The sequence below is a fragment of the Myodes glareolus genome, chromosome 7 (assembly GCF_982192425.1).
Source record: "Myodes glareolus chromosome 7, mMyoGla1.1, whole genome shotgun sequence".
NCBI classification, from domain to species: domain Eukaryota; kingdom Metazoa; phylum Chordata; class Mammalia; order Rodentia; family Cricetidae; genus Myodes; species Myodes glareolus.
The window spans coordinates 63,859,867-63,875,399 of NC_142032.1; the positions used below are offsets into that span (position 1 = coordinate 63,859,867).

Genomic DNA, 15,533 nt, shown 5'->3' on the forward strand with positions numbered 1-15,533 from the left:
CCTCAGGGAGTGATTTCTCCCTGTGAGCACTTGTCTGTTCTGTTATAGAAAAAGGAGGACTCCCGGTCCTCACACAGACATCCTAATGTCCTCTCTTTCCTTAGAGATGTCACCATATACTCTTTAAAAGTTTTAAATTTAATCTGATTCTATTTACTAATGAATCTTGATAGTTAACTTCTTTTGTGTGTGCATTTGCGGGTATGTCCGTGAGTTTGTATGCATCTATGTGTGTGTGTCTGTCTGTCTGCTGCTAAGAAGCAAGTTTCTGAAGAGAACGCCTGGGAAGATTCGTGCTAAAGGCTTACCACGTGAGTTTTATATTAATTGGACGTGTGTTCAAATATTAATTGCAATGTTTTGTAATATGGGTGGGTTATTGGGTTTTACTGTGTGATCCAGGAGTATGAGATCGCACTTAAGTTCTCATTTTCAAGAAAGTTCTGTAAGCATCTGAAAAAAAAATGGGCTTGGGCAAATCATAGCATAATTTCATCTCAGAGACTGCCTGTTTCTCCCTCATCTCTGTCTCTCTTTTCTGTCCTTTCTTTTCTTGTCTTGGTACCATTATGTCTTTCCCCATCTCTGTGTCTTTCTTTGCTTTTATGTCTCAATCTCTTCCGTGTGTGTGTGTGTGTGTGTGTGTGTGTGTGTGTGTGTGTATTTCTCTCTCTCCTCTTTGCCTCAGTGTCTTTATGCACTTGTGCTTATATTGCCGTCTTCCTATTTCTATCCTTTCTATCTCCACCTTTTCTTCTTTCTTTCCTGTACCTTTCTCAGAACTCCAGTTGAACTACATGACATCTCCTGAGCTAGGGTGCACACTGCACCAGTGATGTGGTCTGCTACCTTCTGGTCACCACTGCAGGGTCACAGCCTTGTGATACTAATTTAGCTCTCAGACATTGTCCAAGACACTGAACTAAGTTGAGGTCTCAGTTCAAATCACTAAAATGTTTGTTATAACTCTGAATGTATAAAGGTGCATGAAAATGACAATGTCCTTTAAAAAATGAATATAATCTAGTTGATTATTCCCAAACATAAACTTTGAACTCAGTACACCTGCGATAGTTTATGAGCAGCTGTATAGTCTGCTCTAACCTCATCACTTGGAAGTTGGCCCTTATGCATTCAGGTGCACTCTGTTGACGGCTTCTCTAAATTCAGGTGCAGTTTTAACTCTGAAGCTGCATGGGTATAGAGGTGAGATAGGGCTCAGTCATTCTTGGTGCCTCGTTTAAGTGCCCTAATTTAAAGCCTTGATTCCCAATGACACACAGATGGATGATTGCAATTTGTATAGGTGAGTGCACTGGTCACCCTTGAAGACCTTGGCTGATGCTGTTTTGTATGTCCAGGTGAGGGACACTTGCCATTTTCCTCATTCCTTCCCATTCTCACCCACTCTCAAAGTCCTTGAATAGAAGGCACCCACAGATATCCGTGTGGCCAGGACACAGAGATTTCCACCACTGGAAAGTCCCTGGCCATGACCCATGGTCTCTGAAGTCTGGGGAAAGAACCCTCCCAATGGAGAAATACCCTGGGTCCCCAAGGTTCATGAGTGGCCACAGAAGTCCCACATCTAGAACCATACATACTACAATGGGTGACATATTGCTCTGTTCTTACCCGAGGCAGTCTGAGATTTAGGTGGATTTCAACACACCTGGGGTGGATGGTTAGCACAGACTGGGACTAGAGCAGCCACAGAAAACTCACTGCTCCTGGATCCTGAGGCCTCCCCAGCTTTATGATGAATGGGACACTAGTCACCGAGTTCCTCATCGTGGGATTCTCAGAGATGCCTCATCTTCAGGTACCACTTTTTCTCAGCTTCCTTTGTCTCTACATGGCTGCAGTCTCAGGAAACCTGCTCATTATGGTGACAATCAGTGCCAGCCCATCCCTACACACCCCCATGTACTTCTTCCTGGTCAACCTGGCCGTGGTGGACATCCTGTGCACGTCTACCATCCTACCCAAGCTACTGGACAGCATGGTTGGGCAGAGGACCATCTCTTATGGGGGCTGCATGGCCCAGCTCTTCTTCTTCACATGGTCACTGGGGGCAGAGCTTCTGCTCTTCTCAGCTATGGCCTATGACCGCTTTGTGGCCATCTGCTGCCCCCTGCACTATAGTGCCTGGATGGGCCCTAGGGTGTGTGCGTTCCTGGCTGGCCTTGTCTGGGCCATCAGCCTGACTAACACCAGTGTGAACTCAAGCCTGGTGCTGCGTCTACCCTTCTGCAGCTCCAACGTGATAGAGCACTTCTTCTGTGAGATTCCCCCACTGCTGAAGCTCTCCTGTGCTCCAACACAACTGAACGAAGCCATGGCCTTTGCTGCAGATGTGTTTCTGGCTGTAGGGAACTTCTTTGTGATCATGATTTCCTATGGCTGTATTGTGGCCAGCATCCTGAGGATTCGCTCTGCTGAGGGCAAGCGACGTGCCTTTTCCACCTGTTCTGCCCACCTCATCGTGGTGAGTATGTACTACTCCACTGTCATCTACACGTACATCCGCCCTTCCTCCAGCTACTCACTGAACAAGGACAAGGTGGTGTCTGTCATCTACACCTCTGTGGCACCCACCTTGAACCCCCTCATCTACACTCTGAGGAACAAGGACGTCAAAGTTGCCCTTAGGAGACTTCTGTCCTGCTGTTGAGCCTATGCTGGCCCTGCTGCCTTCCTCTGTGCTGCACTGGGGGGAATCTCAGGTTTGGTAAAGGTCCCTTTTCCTTTTCCTGAAGAAATAACCTGCCAAGACATAAGGGACAAACTTCAAGTGTTGTGCTTAACAGAGGAGAAGACCTGGGATTTCCATGTGGTACTTTTAGGACCATATGCTATCCATGAACCAGTTGCTCTGGGTAGACAGTGCTTTGTGTATCTGTTCTATTTTAACCCCAAAAGGCTATTCAGCCTTGGCTGTGGCTGGTGTGTAAGTAGGGGACCTGAGAATGTAAAGGGGCTTGGAGGTTCTAGGACATTCATTTTCGTCATGTAAGTTAATTCTCTAAAAACATTGTTTCTACTTTTTAGTACCTTTGACAGAGACTTGAGGGGGGGACAGGCTTTTACTATGCTGTGGGTACGCTGTGGCATTGTGTAATGAGATGATGCCTTACTATGCCTTCCATCCTGTCTGATGTGAACCACCAATGCTAGTCAGCCGCTTCCCTACCAAAGCTGGCTCTCACCCTGAGGGTGTCAGCAGCACACAGTGCTGGCAGCAGGAGGTTTCTTGAACCCAGAGCCTCATCCTTTCCATTTCCACTGTTGAGAGATATAACAGGGCTAGTAAATGCTTTGGGGTCTGTTGGTTTGGAGGCTGTAGGTAGAAAGGGAACTAGGAAAGGGAACTAGAAATAGCTGTTGTCCATCAGGGCCTGCTGACTTCTTGGAATAAATCCAGAGATCTTTGATGTCTGACCCAAATCCTTACTTCTAGCCTGGGCTGTTCCCATGGTCATTGACTAACTCTGGTGACCTTTTGACCTCTCTGTTTCCTCCTGGTTGACCTGATGTTCCTGCCAATGGTTGGTTTCTATTTCTCCTTTTAATACTGGTTCAATTAATTAGCTAATTTTTGTATTTTTTTGAAAATTTATTTAAAAGTTCATATATGTGTATAGTATTTTTTATCATTTCCCCTCATCTTCTCAACCCTTTCTATGCCTTCCTACTTCCTTTCAACTTCATGGCCGCTTTTTCTTTGTTATTATCATTATCACACATATATAAATAAACACATAAGTAAAACCTTTTGAGCATTCATGTTTCTGATATTTATATGTGTTTAGAGCTTACCAATTGGTGGTACTAGATAACCAATTATGGGTCTAGTCCATTGGGAAGACTGATTCTTGCTCCAAGCAGTCATTGATTGCCAATAACTCCACAGATCTCCACTACCGTTGTTAGCATGCCTACCGGCCCAGTCATTGTTCAGATCTTGTTTAAGTAATCATAGTCTTGAGGTTCGGTAAATACAGTTTCCCAATATAGATGACACAACGTTGCAGCAGATATCTTGATCCTCTGGGACATAATTCTTCCACTTTCTCTTCTTTGATGTTCTTCTAGACTGAGGTGTGTGGTTGTATAATAAATATATCCATTAGGACTGAGCACTTATAGACAGTTGTAGCTTTCTGAATTGGTCTCTGTCTGCTGTAAGAAGAAACTTTGATGAGGGATGGGAGCCACACCTATCTGTGGGTATAGGGATAAGTATGAAGGATACAGTTAGAGGTTACCCTGGTTTGGGAAAGCAGTAATAGGGTCTACTCTAGTGTATCTGACCTGTCCAGCCACAGGCAGTTGTCCGGGTTTATAGTACCAGGCATGAATTGTGCCATACTGAGTGGATCTTAAGTCCAATTAGACAGCTGTTGATTCCTGCCAATGTAAGTGCTTCTGTTTTACCTTCAGGGAAAACTTGTCATGCTGCCCAATGCTGTGATTTGTAGGTCCCACACTGAGAAAGATACTGATTGATTTTCTTCCTTGGCAACCTATATCTCAACTTCTGGTACTATGAAAGTTCATCCTCAAGGAGGAGGCTTATAGGTGAAATGTAATTGGACCCCTCTAAATTCTGTGTCTGAAGTGTATGATGTCTTCAGCAATAAGGACTTACCCTTAAATTCTAGGAAACCACCCAGGACATCAATAATACCTTGTAGTTGTTTTGGGAGATGCTTGGACTATTCTGCCAATAACCCAAAAGGAGTTTTCTCATGCATGGTAGTATATTTTTTTGTTACATGGTCATTTGTTTTGGGAGGACATTACCATCCCAAGTGGTATAATTTCATTTCAACTATATATAAGATATATGGTTTCAAACTTCCAAAGTGCTATTTATCCTTCCTTGCTGCCTTTCACTCTATAATACTATCTGTCCCCGCAGCCCAATTTAAGACTACCCCAATTTTGTTTATTCCCTCATGAAGACTTTGGACTTTTATTAGCAAGACAGTGTCTTGTTCTTCTTATTTCTGCTCTTGGCATAGGGTAGGCAACCAGCAAACATCAAGGGACTGCCGCAACAAGCAACGAACATAGATATTATTTTCATCAGTTAGATCATTACACATAAATTTGGAAGAGCCAGTCAGATAATTGATAATGCAGATTTGTATGTTACTTTTAAAAGTTTATGTACTTTCAGGGCAAGGGGACCAGACACCAATGAAATGGATGGCCCAGGTGATCCATCATCCAAAACAGCTTTAAGTCTACTGATTGAGATGATACAACCTCACAGAATGCTCCAGCCAGGACCTCACAAGTATCCTGTTTTTCTCAAGGTTCCCTCAAAGATTACCAGCACCCCCAATTAACAGGAAGTAGTCTTGAAAACCATTCCCACAGTCCCCTCAAAATAGGTTATGGATATTTTTTATTATTTAAGGGGTTTTAGTACAAGTTGTTATTGGTAATGTCAGGAAAAAAGCTAAACAAAGGAGATTGAAATCCAAGGATCTCTTTCTCAAAAGAAAATGGGGGGGATACAGAAATAATAGGATAAAAATGTAGACTATTGAATTTAGTTTTAAGTCAAAAAAGCAACTACTAGTCTTAAATATTTTACATTGACATGAATTTTTGAATATTTATACAAGTGTAAAGTTAATTTTGTTATCCTGTATGTGTGTTTCTACTCTTATTTGGGGGTGTTGTGCTTATATAGCTCATTTAAAAATGTAATGCATAATTAAGAAGTACAGATTAATAGTCATCCATAATAGTCAAACTTATAGTCATGTTAAGTTTGTATTCAAGGTCATATAAAGATATATTTAGATAAATAGTCTTCAAACACTTCAAAGGCCTACAGAATATGGCATGTAATATGCTTAATAACTTAAGGGTTTTCTCGACAGTGAGATATGTCTGCTCCTGACAACACCAATCTACTTCACAGAAGATGATGGTCATCAAAGCAAATCAATATGGAGCTTACTTTCTTTGAGGCAAAAGGTAGCTACTGGACAAGACCTGCCATTGCCTTGACTGCTGACAGTATGACAGCTGAGTTACAAAAGAATACAAAAGAAAGAGACTGACACACTTTGCTGAGACAAAGTAGGACAATCCTTCAAAATCCCCTGCTTCACAGAAAAAAAATCTGTCAGATATGCTGGTTCTGCAGGCAAGAGTTGGATGCACCATCACTACAGAGGAACTTTGGGTCACTGTCCAGACAGCCTGATGTCCCTATTGTTAGTTAAATTTTCATACTTCTGTGGTCTTTGATGGGGAGTTATAGTTTTCCTTAGTTAAGTTAGAAGGTAGATTAGATACAAAGCTTTTGAGTCACAAAGATAAGATAAAGAAATAAATATTTTCTCTAATTTTGTCAAATACAAATAGACTGGATATTGTAACTGTAATTCTTAATAACTTTTGTTATTATATAGTTTTATATAGTTTTACTATGTTAAAAAAAACTTCCTTTTTAATTAGACAAAAAGGTAGAAATGCTGTGGAGTAATCCTTCTTTACACTATGAATATGTATTACTCTCATTGGTTAATAAAAAGCTGACAGGCCAGTAGCCAGACAGGAATTATAGGTAAGACAGTCAGACACAGAGGAATCCTGGAAGAAGAAGAGAGGAGTCAGAGCAAATGCCAGCCAGTCACCAAGGAAACAGAATATGTAGAAAATTAGATAACAGGCCGTGAGCCACATGGCAAAGCATAGACAAAAAATATGGGTTTAATTTAAATGTTAATAATAAAATGTTAAATGTAAGAGTTAGGTAATAAAAAACCTGGGCTATCAGCAGGGTACTTATTAGTAATCATAAGTCTCTGCGTTAGTTACTTGGGAACAGGCAGTTGGGACAGGAAAATGCCACCTACATAGAAGTCTGTATGAGTGTGGTTCTTATAATTTTAGGACTAGAAAGATGCTCTGTGTTAAGGTGAGTGTCCATGCCAAGTATTAGGGCACAGCTCAGGGTTCTTACACGCTGGAAGCAAAGTCCCCAAAAACACTCGCTTTACCTCAGCCAGCTAGACACTAACGCAAATCAAGCACGTTCACCTTCCTCCCAGGCTCACAGGTTTCTTTGGTTAGAAATGCTATGTTCCCAGCCACCAGGGAAGGAAGCAAAAGTGTTTAGAAAATGTAACAGTACTGTTGCATTTTCTACAGTTATTACTCACAAACTTCTATCTTAACGAGTGGCACTTAAGAAATATAGTCAGTTCACAAAAACTTCTTAGAATTTTGTATTGATTTAAAGTCCCATTCTTAATTAATCCTCCCAGTGTCTGCTGGGGAGCTTCACAGTCATGCCCCTTCTGAGACAAAGGGTGCCTCCTTTACCTGTTTCTGTGATTCTGTAAAATGCATGCTTGGAATTGTTAAATGTCTGTGGGTACAGAAACTGGAAACCATGTTGGATGGGTGGAAAATAACGAGAAAGAATAGCAAGAGAACAGCGAAAGAACAGAAAAGAGGATCAGCAAATTAGGGCGAGCATAGGAAGAATAAATGAGACATGATAAAAGACATAAACCTCTATAAAACATAAATAAAATTGTCTTGGAGAGTCAGGTGTGACCAGACCCTACAGATAGTCCAAATCACCAGACAATAACTACATCCATTCCCAGCTTTCAGGGTGGAAAGCAAGTACCCATCTCCCTCACTGAGGAGACTACTCTGTGTGTGTGACATTCCTGGTTGTCCTAGTGCTTACCTGTGAGCACAAGGACCTCGGGCCATCTACAGCAAGCAAACAGCAAATCAGCAAAAAAGAACAGTGGTGAGGAGAAGAGGACTTGCCTTTCTGCTTCAGTTCTGTGAACATCAGTGAAGCAGGGCCTTGGTTTAGCTCTGTTTATACTCTGAGAAAGTGTCTACAGACGCCTTTGCAGACCAATGTGTCAACAAATTGATATGAAGTTAGATTTATCAGCTCTGTGTCTAGCAGGTCATTTTGTCAGTCATTTTTTTGTCATTATACCATGTGGGAAGATTAGAACGCCTAACATTAGGGTGAAGATTGATTTCCCCTTACATTCACACAGCTTCTGGATATCACTTTATGTTTTGGAACCCATGTTCACCCTCAGAAGAGCAATTACCTACCTAACAACTTCAAGGAGAAGGTTTTATATGAGACTCAAATGGAATAGCACAGCCTGTAGTGTTTTGTGAGCCATCAAGCTCTGAAAGATAGTCTGTCTTTTCCATCCATCCTTCCTTCTTTTTTTCCTTCCTTCCTTCCTTCCTTCGTTCAATGCTGGAACCCAGGCTTACACCTGTACAGGTCCTGTGCATGCTACCGTGTCTCTATGAATTCATATGTGTTCCAGTCCTGTTGTGTCTAGAAGGCACTGTTTTATTGATCTCTTCCATCCCCATTTGCTCTTATACTCTTTCCCTGTCTCCTTCCACATCGTTTCTTGAGTCCTAGGGGGAAGGATTTGGTGGAAATGTCCCATTTAGGACTGACTCTTCCAAGGTCTCTAACATTGTCTGGTTGTGGGTCTCTGTATTAGTTGCCATCTCATGTAGAAGGAAACTTCTCTCTCCGATGTTGGCTAAACAAGACACTGACCTATAGGTATATCAGAATGTCATTAGGAGTCATTTTCTTGCTATGCTACTTTAGCAGAGCAGTAGTATTTGGTTTTCCCTAAGTTCATAGTCTATCTAGTCTCATGTTCTTGGCCACCTGAGCAGTGTCAGGCATAGATTTCTTCTCATGGAATGGGATTAAAGATAATCCAAACAGAAGGTCCCAACCTTCTGGAGTATGTAGAAGGTGCAGCAAAGGCCGACATTGGACTAATAAATGTAAACCAACAAGGGACAGGTAACCCTTTGACACTGGGAAATGCCTTAGGGGGCCTCTCACAGACCCCAATGTCAAATTCAGTTCAATCATTCTCTGTCAGCATAGGAATTAAACTGCCACAGAGCAATTAAAGGACCTAATGCTTGCTGTTAAAAATTACTGGATGACAGATCAGCTTCAGTAGATAAAACAAAATTGTCAAGAGAGATCATAAAACAAGTATTTTGACAACCTTCTATAAATGATCAAAGACCAAAGCTAAAAATATGGATAAACGCTCATGTAATTAAAGGTTTGGTTGACATAGATAATATAACAATAATTTCACCAAAATATTGCATCCAGATTGGCCTTTTCAGGAGATAAGTATTTAATTTCTAGGGGTTAGAGTTTATCTTAGGTAAAATAAATTATAAGTTGAGTCAAAGAAATAGGGGCAGAGGACAGAGAGAATAATTAGAGCATTCGTGGTTAACATAGCAATGAATTTATAAGGACATGGTTTGTTACAGAAATGGAAAACACAGGATCAATCTCATAACAAACTAAAACATAAAGAATGTTTCTGAGAGAAATATTAAGGTATTTTTAAGAACAGTCACTGCCTGTTCAGGTTGTGCATAAGCAGGGCACAACTGTTGGTCTTTAAAATTGTTAACTGATAAACCAATGTGAGTGGAACAATGGCCTTTGATATCAGAAAACTTACAGTCACTAGAACAACTTCTACAGAAACAGCTAAACATTCAACATATTGAAGAATTGATTAGTCCTGGAATTCTCCTATATTTGTCATTAAAAAGAATTCTGGAAAATGGAAAACAGATCCGAGAGCTGTAAATAAGATAATCCAACTAATGGGTTCTTTACAGTCTGTAATTCCCTTGCCTTCCTTATTAATTAAGGGTGGTCTACTTTAGTGATTTATTTTAAAGACTGTTTCTTAACTATTTATACCTTTATAAGAATAAGATAGAGAAAAAATTGCCTTTGCAGTTCCTATTTGTAATAATTCCCATCCTGTTAAAAGGTTTCAGTGGAAAATTCTTCCACAATGGATGTATTTTGTACAACATCCATTGCAAATAACTTGTAAACGGTTTCCTCAAACTATCATTTACCATTATATGGATAATATCTTACTAGCTGATTCAGACTCAGATACATTCAAAAATGTTTGAAGAGGTAATGAAGAAAATTTTGCCTTGTTGGGGATTATAAATTGTTCCTGAAAAAGTACAAAGAGGAGATTCTGTTAATTACCTAGGATATAGGATATGTTTACAAAAGTTCAATGATAGGAAGTACAAATCAAGAGAGATGACTAGAATTGGGGGACATTGGATGGGTGATGTAGAAACCTAGTGTAGTGGAAACTTCCTGGAACCTATGAGGGTGACCCTAGTGGGGACTCCTAGTAATGGAGGATAGAGAGAATGGACTGACCATTTTCTGCAACCAGGCATGGCTTCTAGTAGTGTGGCTGGAATACCAACCCAGCCAAAAAAACAAAACCTTTGACCTTCAAAAAAACTTTGACCTTCAAACTGTCTCACCTGAGAGATGTGTTGGGGCAATAATGACTCAGAGTTCATGGGATTGACCAACCAATGGCTGATATAACTTGAGGCCCATACTACAAAAGTGTGTCCATGTTCAACACTGCCTCAGCCTCCAGGAACCGGAAGCTGGATGGCCTAGCATCTTAGGTTAGAACATGACTGACCAAAAAAATGAAATTATTCAGAATGATATTCTGCAATACTCATAAATGGGTCCCTAGCCCATTCTCCTTCAGAGTGGTTACCTCCTATAGTTGATAGAAGCAGATGCAGAGAGATCCACAGACAAACATTAGGTGAAGCTCTGGAAACCTGCAGAAGAGAAAGATTGTAGGATCCAGGTCTTCTACAGAATCAACAGAATTACAACCTACAGTTCACAGAATCAACTAAGTAGGGTTCATAGGGGCTTACAGAGACTGAAGGGGCAATCATGGAGCCTGCATGGCTCTGCATTGGTCCTCTGCATGTATGCTATGGTTGTTAGCTTGGTGTTTTTGTGGGACTTTTAACAGTTGGAGTGGGGTGTCTCTGACTCTTTAATCTACTCTTGGTACCTTTTTCCTGAAACCTGTGGTATGAGGGTTTGTGTCTAGTCTTATTATATCTTATTATGCCTTGTTCAACTGATGTACCATGGGAGGCCAGTTCTTTTCTGAAGAGAAAATGAGAAGTTCATCTAGGGGATGGAAGGAGGGAAAACTGCAGTAAGGTTGTATTAAAAATAAGAAAAGAAAAGAAAGAAAGAAAGAAAGAAAGAAAGAAAGAAAGAAAGAAAGAAAGAAAGAAAGAAAGAAAATATTTTACTTAGTTTTTCAATTATGAAGAATCTGGTATTCCAAAGAAAGTATAAGATACTTAGAATACTCTCATTGTGCGTGTGTCCAGTTCAGATGGAGTACTCTGAGCGGGAGAGAGGAATCAATTTATATCATGGTGAGATCTTCCACACAGGGCATGAGAATTCCAATAACACTCTGAGAAATGCATGCGGAGGGTTGGCGAATGGAGGGTATTGATGGTGAACTGCTTCTTCCCACGTATGTGACTCCCCTGACCATTATCCTCCACACATCTGCAGGGAGCTTGGGTCATGAAGCTACAAGTTCCATTTAATTGATCCTAAGAGCTTTCTCCTTCAGTTCCTATCCCAGGAGGCACCAGGACAAGCACCTGCCACTGGTCTCAGAAAATCACAGGTATTTCTGAAGGTCAGTGACCTTTACACAAAGGAGGACGGCTTCAGAAGGACACTAAAGACTTGGTTCTTGCAGGAAAGGAGAGTCTGTGCTCAGAACAATGTGCACTTTTGTGGGAACCATTTGTCACTTCAATTCACTATGACAAGGAAAGGTGAGTAAAGGCTAATCTTCCACTATGTGACTCTTATGACTAACAGTAGAGGCCCAAAGCAAAAGTCTCACTATAAAAGTGGTATTTGTTTCAGTGTCTGGATGTCAGCACAGAGGGGCATCAACTCGTGTTGTCAGTGAGACCTGAGGCAGAGTGATAGGTCAGAGAACAGATTATGGTAGAAAGATTTGATTTCATGCTCCATTGTGTAAACAGCAGAATGTCTAACTTCTAACAATGCTCGGAGAGTTTATTATGCCTACTTTTTCCTTATGTTCAGACTCTGACTTCCTTATTCATTACCCATAGGGCTCAGACTAAATTTTAAATGAATTGTAGCTATCTGGGGTTGTTGAGAATTTGTTCCACACAGCCCACCCCACCTGGACACCAGATTCTCCCATGTCCTCTTAGGCACAAATGGGAACACCAGCAATAAAATCTAAGTTCACAAAAGAACCAAAAGGAATTATGGGGAGAGGGCTTGGGTAATTGCAGTTCATCTCTCTGTTGTACATGGTAGTCTTTGGCCCTCAAAGTGGTCCCCCACCAACCTCTTCTCTATGTAATTTATCTTCTATGATAAACTACAAATGTGGAGTAAGATTATTATCCTACAAACTCAGTACAAATACTGAGGCTCTTCCCTGATACCCTGCAGGGGGTGCCTGGTTTGATCCAGATGAGAAGCAGCAGCTAGTACCACTTGGTGAGGAGCACAGGGTGAAGCTTGTACTTTTTCCTGTGAAGAGGACACACGCTCTGTGGAGAGCTGAGACTGTGTGAATGCCCTGAGTCTAATTCAGCCTTTGCCCATCACAGACTCATAGTCATGACGATCTTCTAATCTTCTTCACACTCTTTGTTCTTCACTAGCAAAGCTCCCTCCAGTTTGCTAGGCAGTCTCAGATGTGGGGTGGGAAATCCCAGAATTGGGCACCTGTCTGACATCATTAGACGTTCCTAGGTGCTTCCAGGTTCACAAACAGGAACCCTTCATGGTGACAGCTGCTTTTTCTTCACAGTTACTCCTTTCATTGCCGGACTACAGAATTATTCATGTTTTCACCACATTGTCCATGCCTTGGCCCTGACAAACCTTTATTCCCTTTGCTAAAAGGTCGTGTTTATAAGGCTTCAGATGTTCCTTGTAATTGTTCCATTCTTACATCAAAGTGGTCTCAGTAGATTCAAAAGGAACAAGGCGTTTTCCAACATGGTTGATATAAATTTGAGGCAAAAATTCAGCACACATGCTTTGCAGCCATTGCTGTTTTCTTGTGTTCGGTTTAGACCAGTTCGCTGTTGTGCACACACTCACTGCTGCACACCCTCACTTTCTATTTCTCTCTGCTATAATGTGAATTCACAAGTGTAGGTGTTGCCATGGGATTACTCCAGTTGCAAAGACAGGGAGTTATGCCATTCAAAAAAAGACACATATCTGACTTCTCACATAAAAATCTTACTTCACAGAGGTCAGAGGTCACACTCTCTCCCCTTTCCCACTAGTATCTCCTCTCTCCACTTTAAGACATGCAGCTCCCATTACCCTTAATATAGTTTCCATTTGCTCTAATACACCTAAAACATTTTGAAGGCTTTGATTAAAGTAAACTGAACCAGTGAAAATAAACTTTTTTATAGTTTTAAAGGTACACTTAAGGAAGAGGATTGCATTTTTTAAAAAACATTTGAAGTGTTTTATAGGCTGCTTTCTTTCATGTAGCCCAGTTCCATAAAGATGCAAGACATTTTCATGATCCCAGAACTCGTCTCATACCGTCTTGTCAGGGTTACAAAATTTGAGGTAATATAGATGTGTAGTTTCTATAGATCGGGTTATGAGTGCGTTTTTCTATGCATGAACTCACATAACTTCATTGTGAACAGTTATTGTGTTCATCTTAATCTTTGGGCTCCATCCGTAGTGTTGTCTGCTTACATTTGTCTTTTCTGTGATGTGTTCTTATGGTCCAGTTTTACGAATAGAGCTATCATGAATGCTGTCAATCAATACTGTTATTTGTAGCCGGAAGTCATTGCAAGTGTTGATGGGACACAGGGCGATATGTCGATATGTTTACACATATTCTCAGTACATGTTTACATTTCTGCGACTGTGTCATCTCTATCTTCTCAAGCTTTGAGCTCCTGCCTTCTTGTTATCTGTAACATAAGGGATGACTCTGGCATGTAGCCACTCCACAATGGAGAGCCTTAGAACCGATGTTTCTATCTAAATGTGCTTGGTTCCCATTGTCCTGTCTCCCTTAGCACTTCCTCACCTTTGCCTTTTATCAGGTCTATCAATCAACATTCTACTAAGATAGATAGGATGGAAGATATATGTGGCATCTGTCTTTATGTGCCTGATTTAGGCTTATTTATCTCATCTTATTATTCTTCTTGTATCCACTTTGCTGTATATGAACAGAGTTCATACTTTTGTGTTTGAATAATGTTCCATTGCACATGTGTGTGTATGTGTGTGTGTGTGTGTGTTACCTTTTCTTTGTCCCCCCTCATGCCCTCATTACTACTTATGCTTGTTCTATTTATTTGCTTTCGTGACCACTTCTCCACCAGGGAGTGTTGGTGTCTCTCTGATGTGTTGACCTCATTTTCTTGGAATATATTCTGTAATGGAGTTCTGGCCTATATGAAAGCTTCAGTTCTAGTTTACTGAGTAACCATCATACAGTTTCCCTAATGGCTATACTCATTTAGATCAGTGTAGGAATTCCCTTCTCTCTGACTTCTTGCTAATATTTGTTGTCGTTGTATTTTGCTAATGGTCATGGTGTTTGGAGAGATATCTTATTGTTGTTTGACTGGCATTTCCCTGATGGCTGATGAATGTGACCATTTATTTTTTTAAAGGTTTGCAGTTTTAGAACTATAAAATCAGATTATTTGTTCACTTCTTAAGTTGGATTGTTTATCATTTTTTACTTTGAAGTTCTTATTGTGGATAATAATCTCTGGCCAGATGATTACTTTGAAAATATTTGTTAATTCCCGTTTGCTCTGATAACATTTCTCGGTGTGATATGATCTTACATATCTAGTTTTGGTTTTGTTGTGTGTGCTTTGGGAGTCTTATCTGAAGGACTCCCAGATAATTTGAAATGTTTCTTCTCATTCAGGCATTAGATCTGATCTTTGATCCATTTTAGATTCATTTTTGTATGGAGCAAGAAGATCTTGTTTCATTCTTTGGCATGTGAACAGCTTGTTCTTTCCTATATGTTCTTAGTGCTTATGCAAAAACTGCCTGGTAGCAGGTTTCTGTGTTCATTTCTTAGCTATCTGGTCTTTCCCATGGTCTGCAGTCTCTTTTATGCTGAGATCATGTTGTCTTGGTTAGGACAACATGGTGTGTGTCTTGAAACCACACACCACACACATTGTTCTTTTGCTCAAGACCACTGTGTTAAGTCCTGACTTTTGGGTCTTTATAAATTTGGGAATTGCTTTTTTCTAGTGTTATAAATAATATTATTGCATATGATTTTGGATAACACATATGTTACAATGATATTAACTCTTCCTACTCCTGGTCACGGAGGTCATGCTAGTGGGGGGGGGGACTCAGCTACTCACTGATTTGCAATTCTTTCTTCCTTTCTTCCTTTCTTTCTTTCTTTTTCTTTTCTGAGACAGGGGTTTTCCATGGATCCCTGGCTGTCTATAGACCAGGTTGGCCTCAAACTTGTAGAGATTCACCTGACTGTTCCTTCTGAGTGCTGGGATTAAAGGCCATGAGCCACCATTACCCTGCT

General features: G+C 40.7%; 1 protein-coding gene across 1 annotated transcript; it reads left to right on the plus strand.

The window, feature by feature from the left end:
- The first annotated feature begins 1,079 nt into the window (after positions 1-1,079).
- LOC148121451 (olfactory receptor 13G1-like) lies at positions 1,080-3,038 on the plus strand. Its single transcript, XM_087907652.1, has one exon. The coding sequence runs from the start codon at positions 1,757-1,759 to the stop codon at positions 2,672-2,674; it is 918 nt and encodes a 305-aa protein (XP_087763778.1). The 5' UTR covers positions 1,080-1,756; the 3' UTR covers positions 2,675-3,038.
- The last annotated feature ends 12,495 nt before the right edge of the window (positions 3,039-15,533 follow it).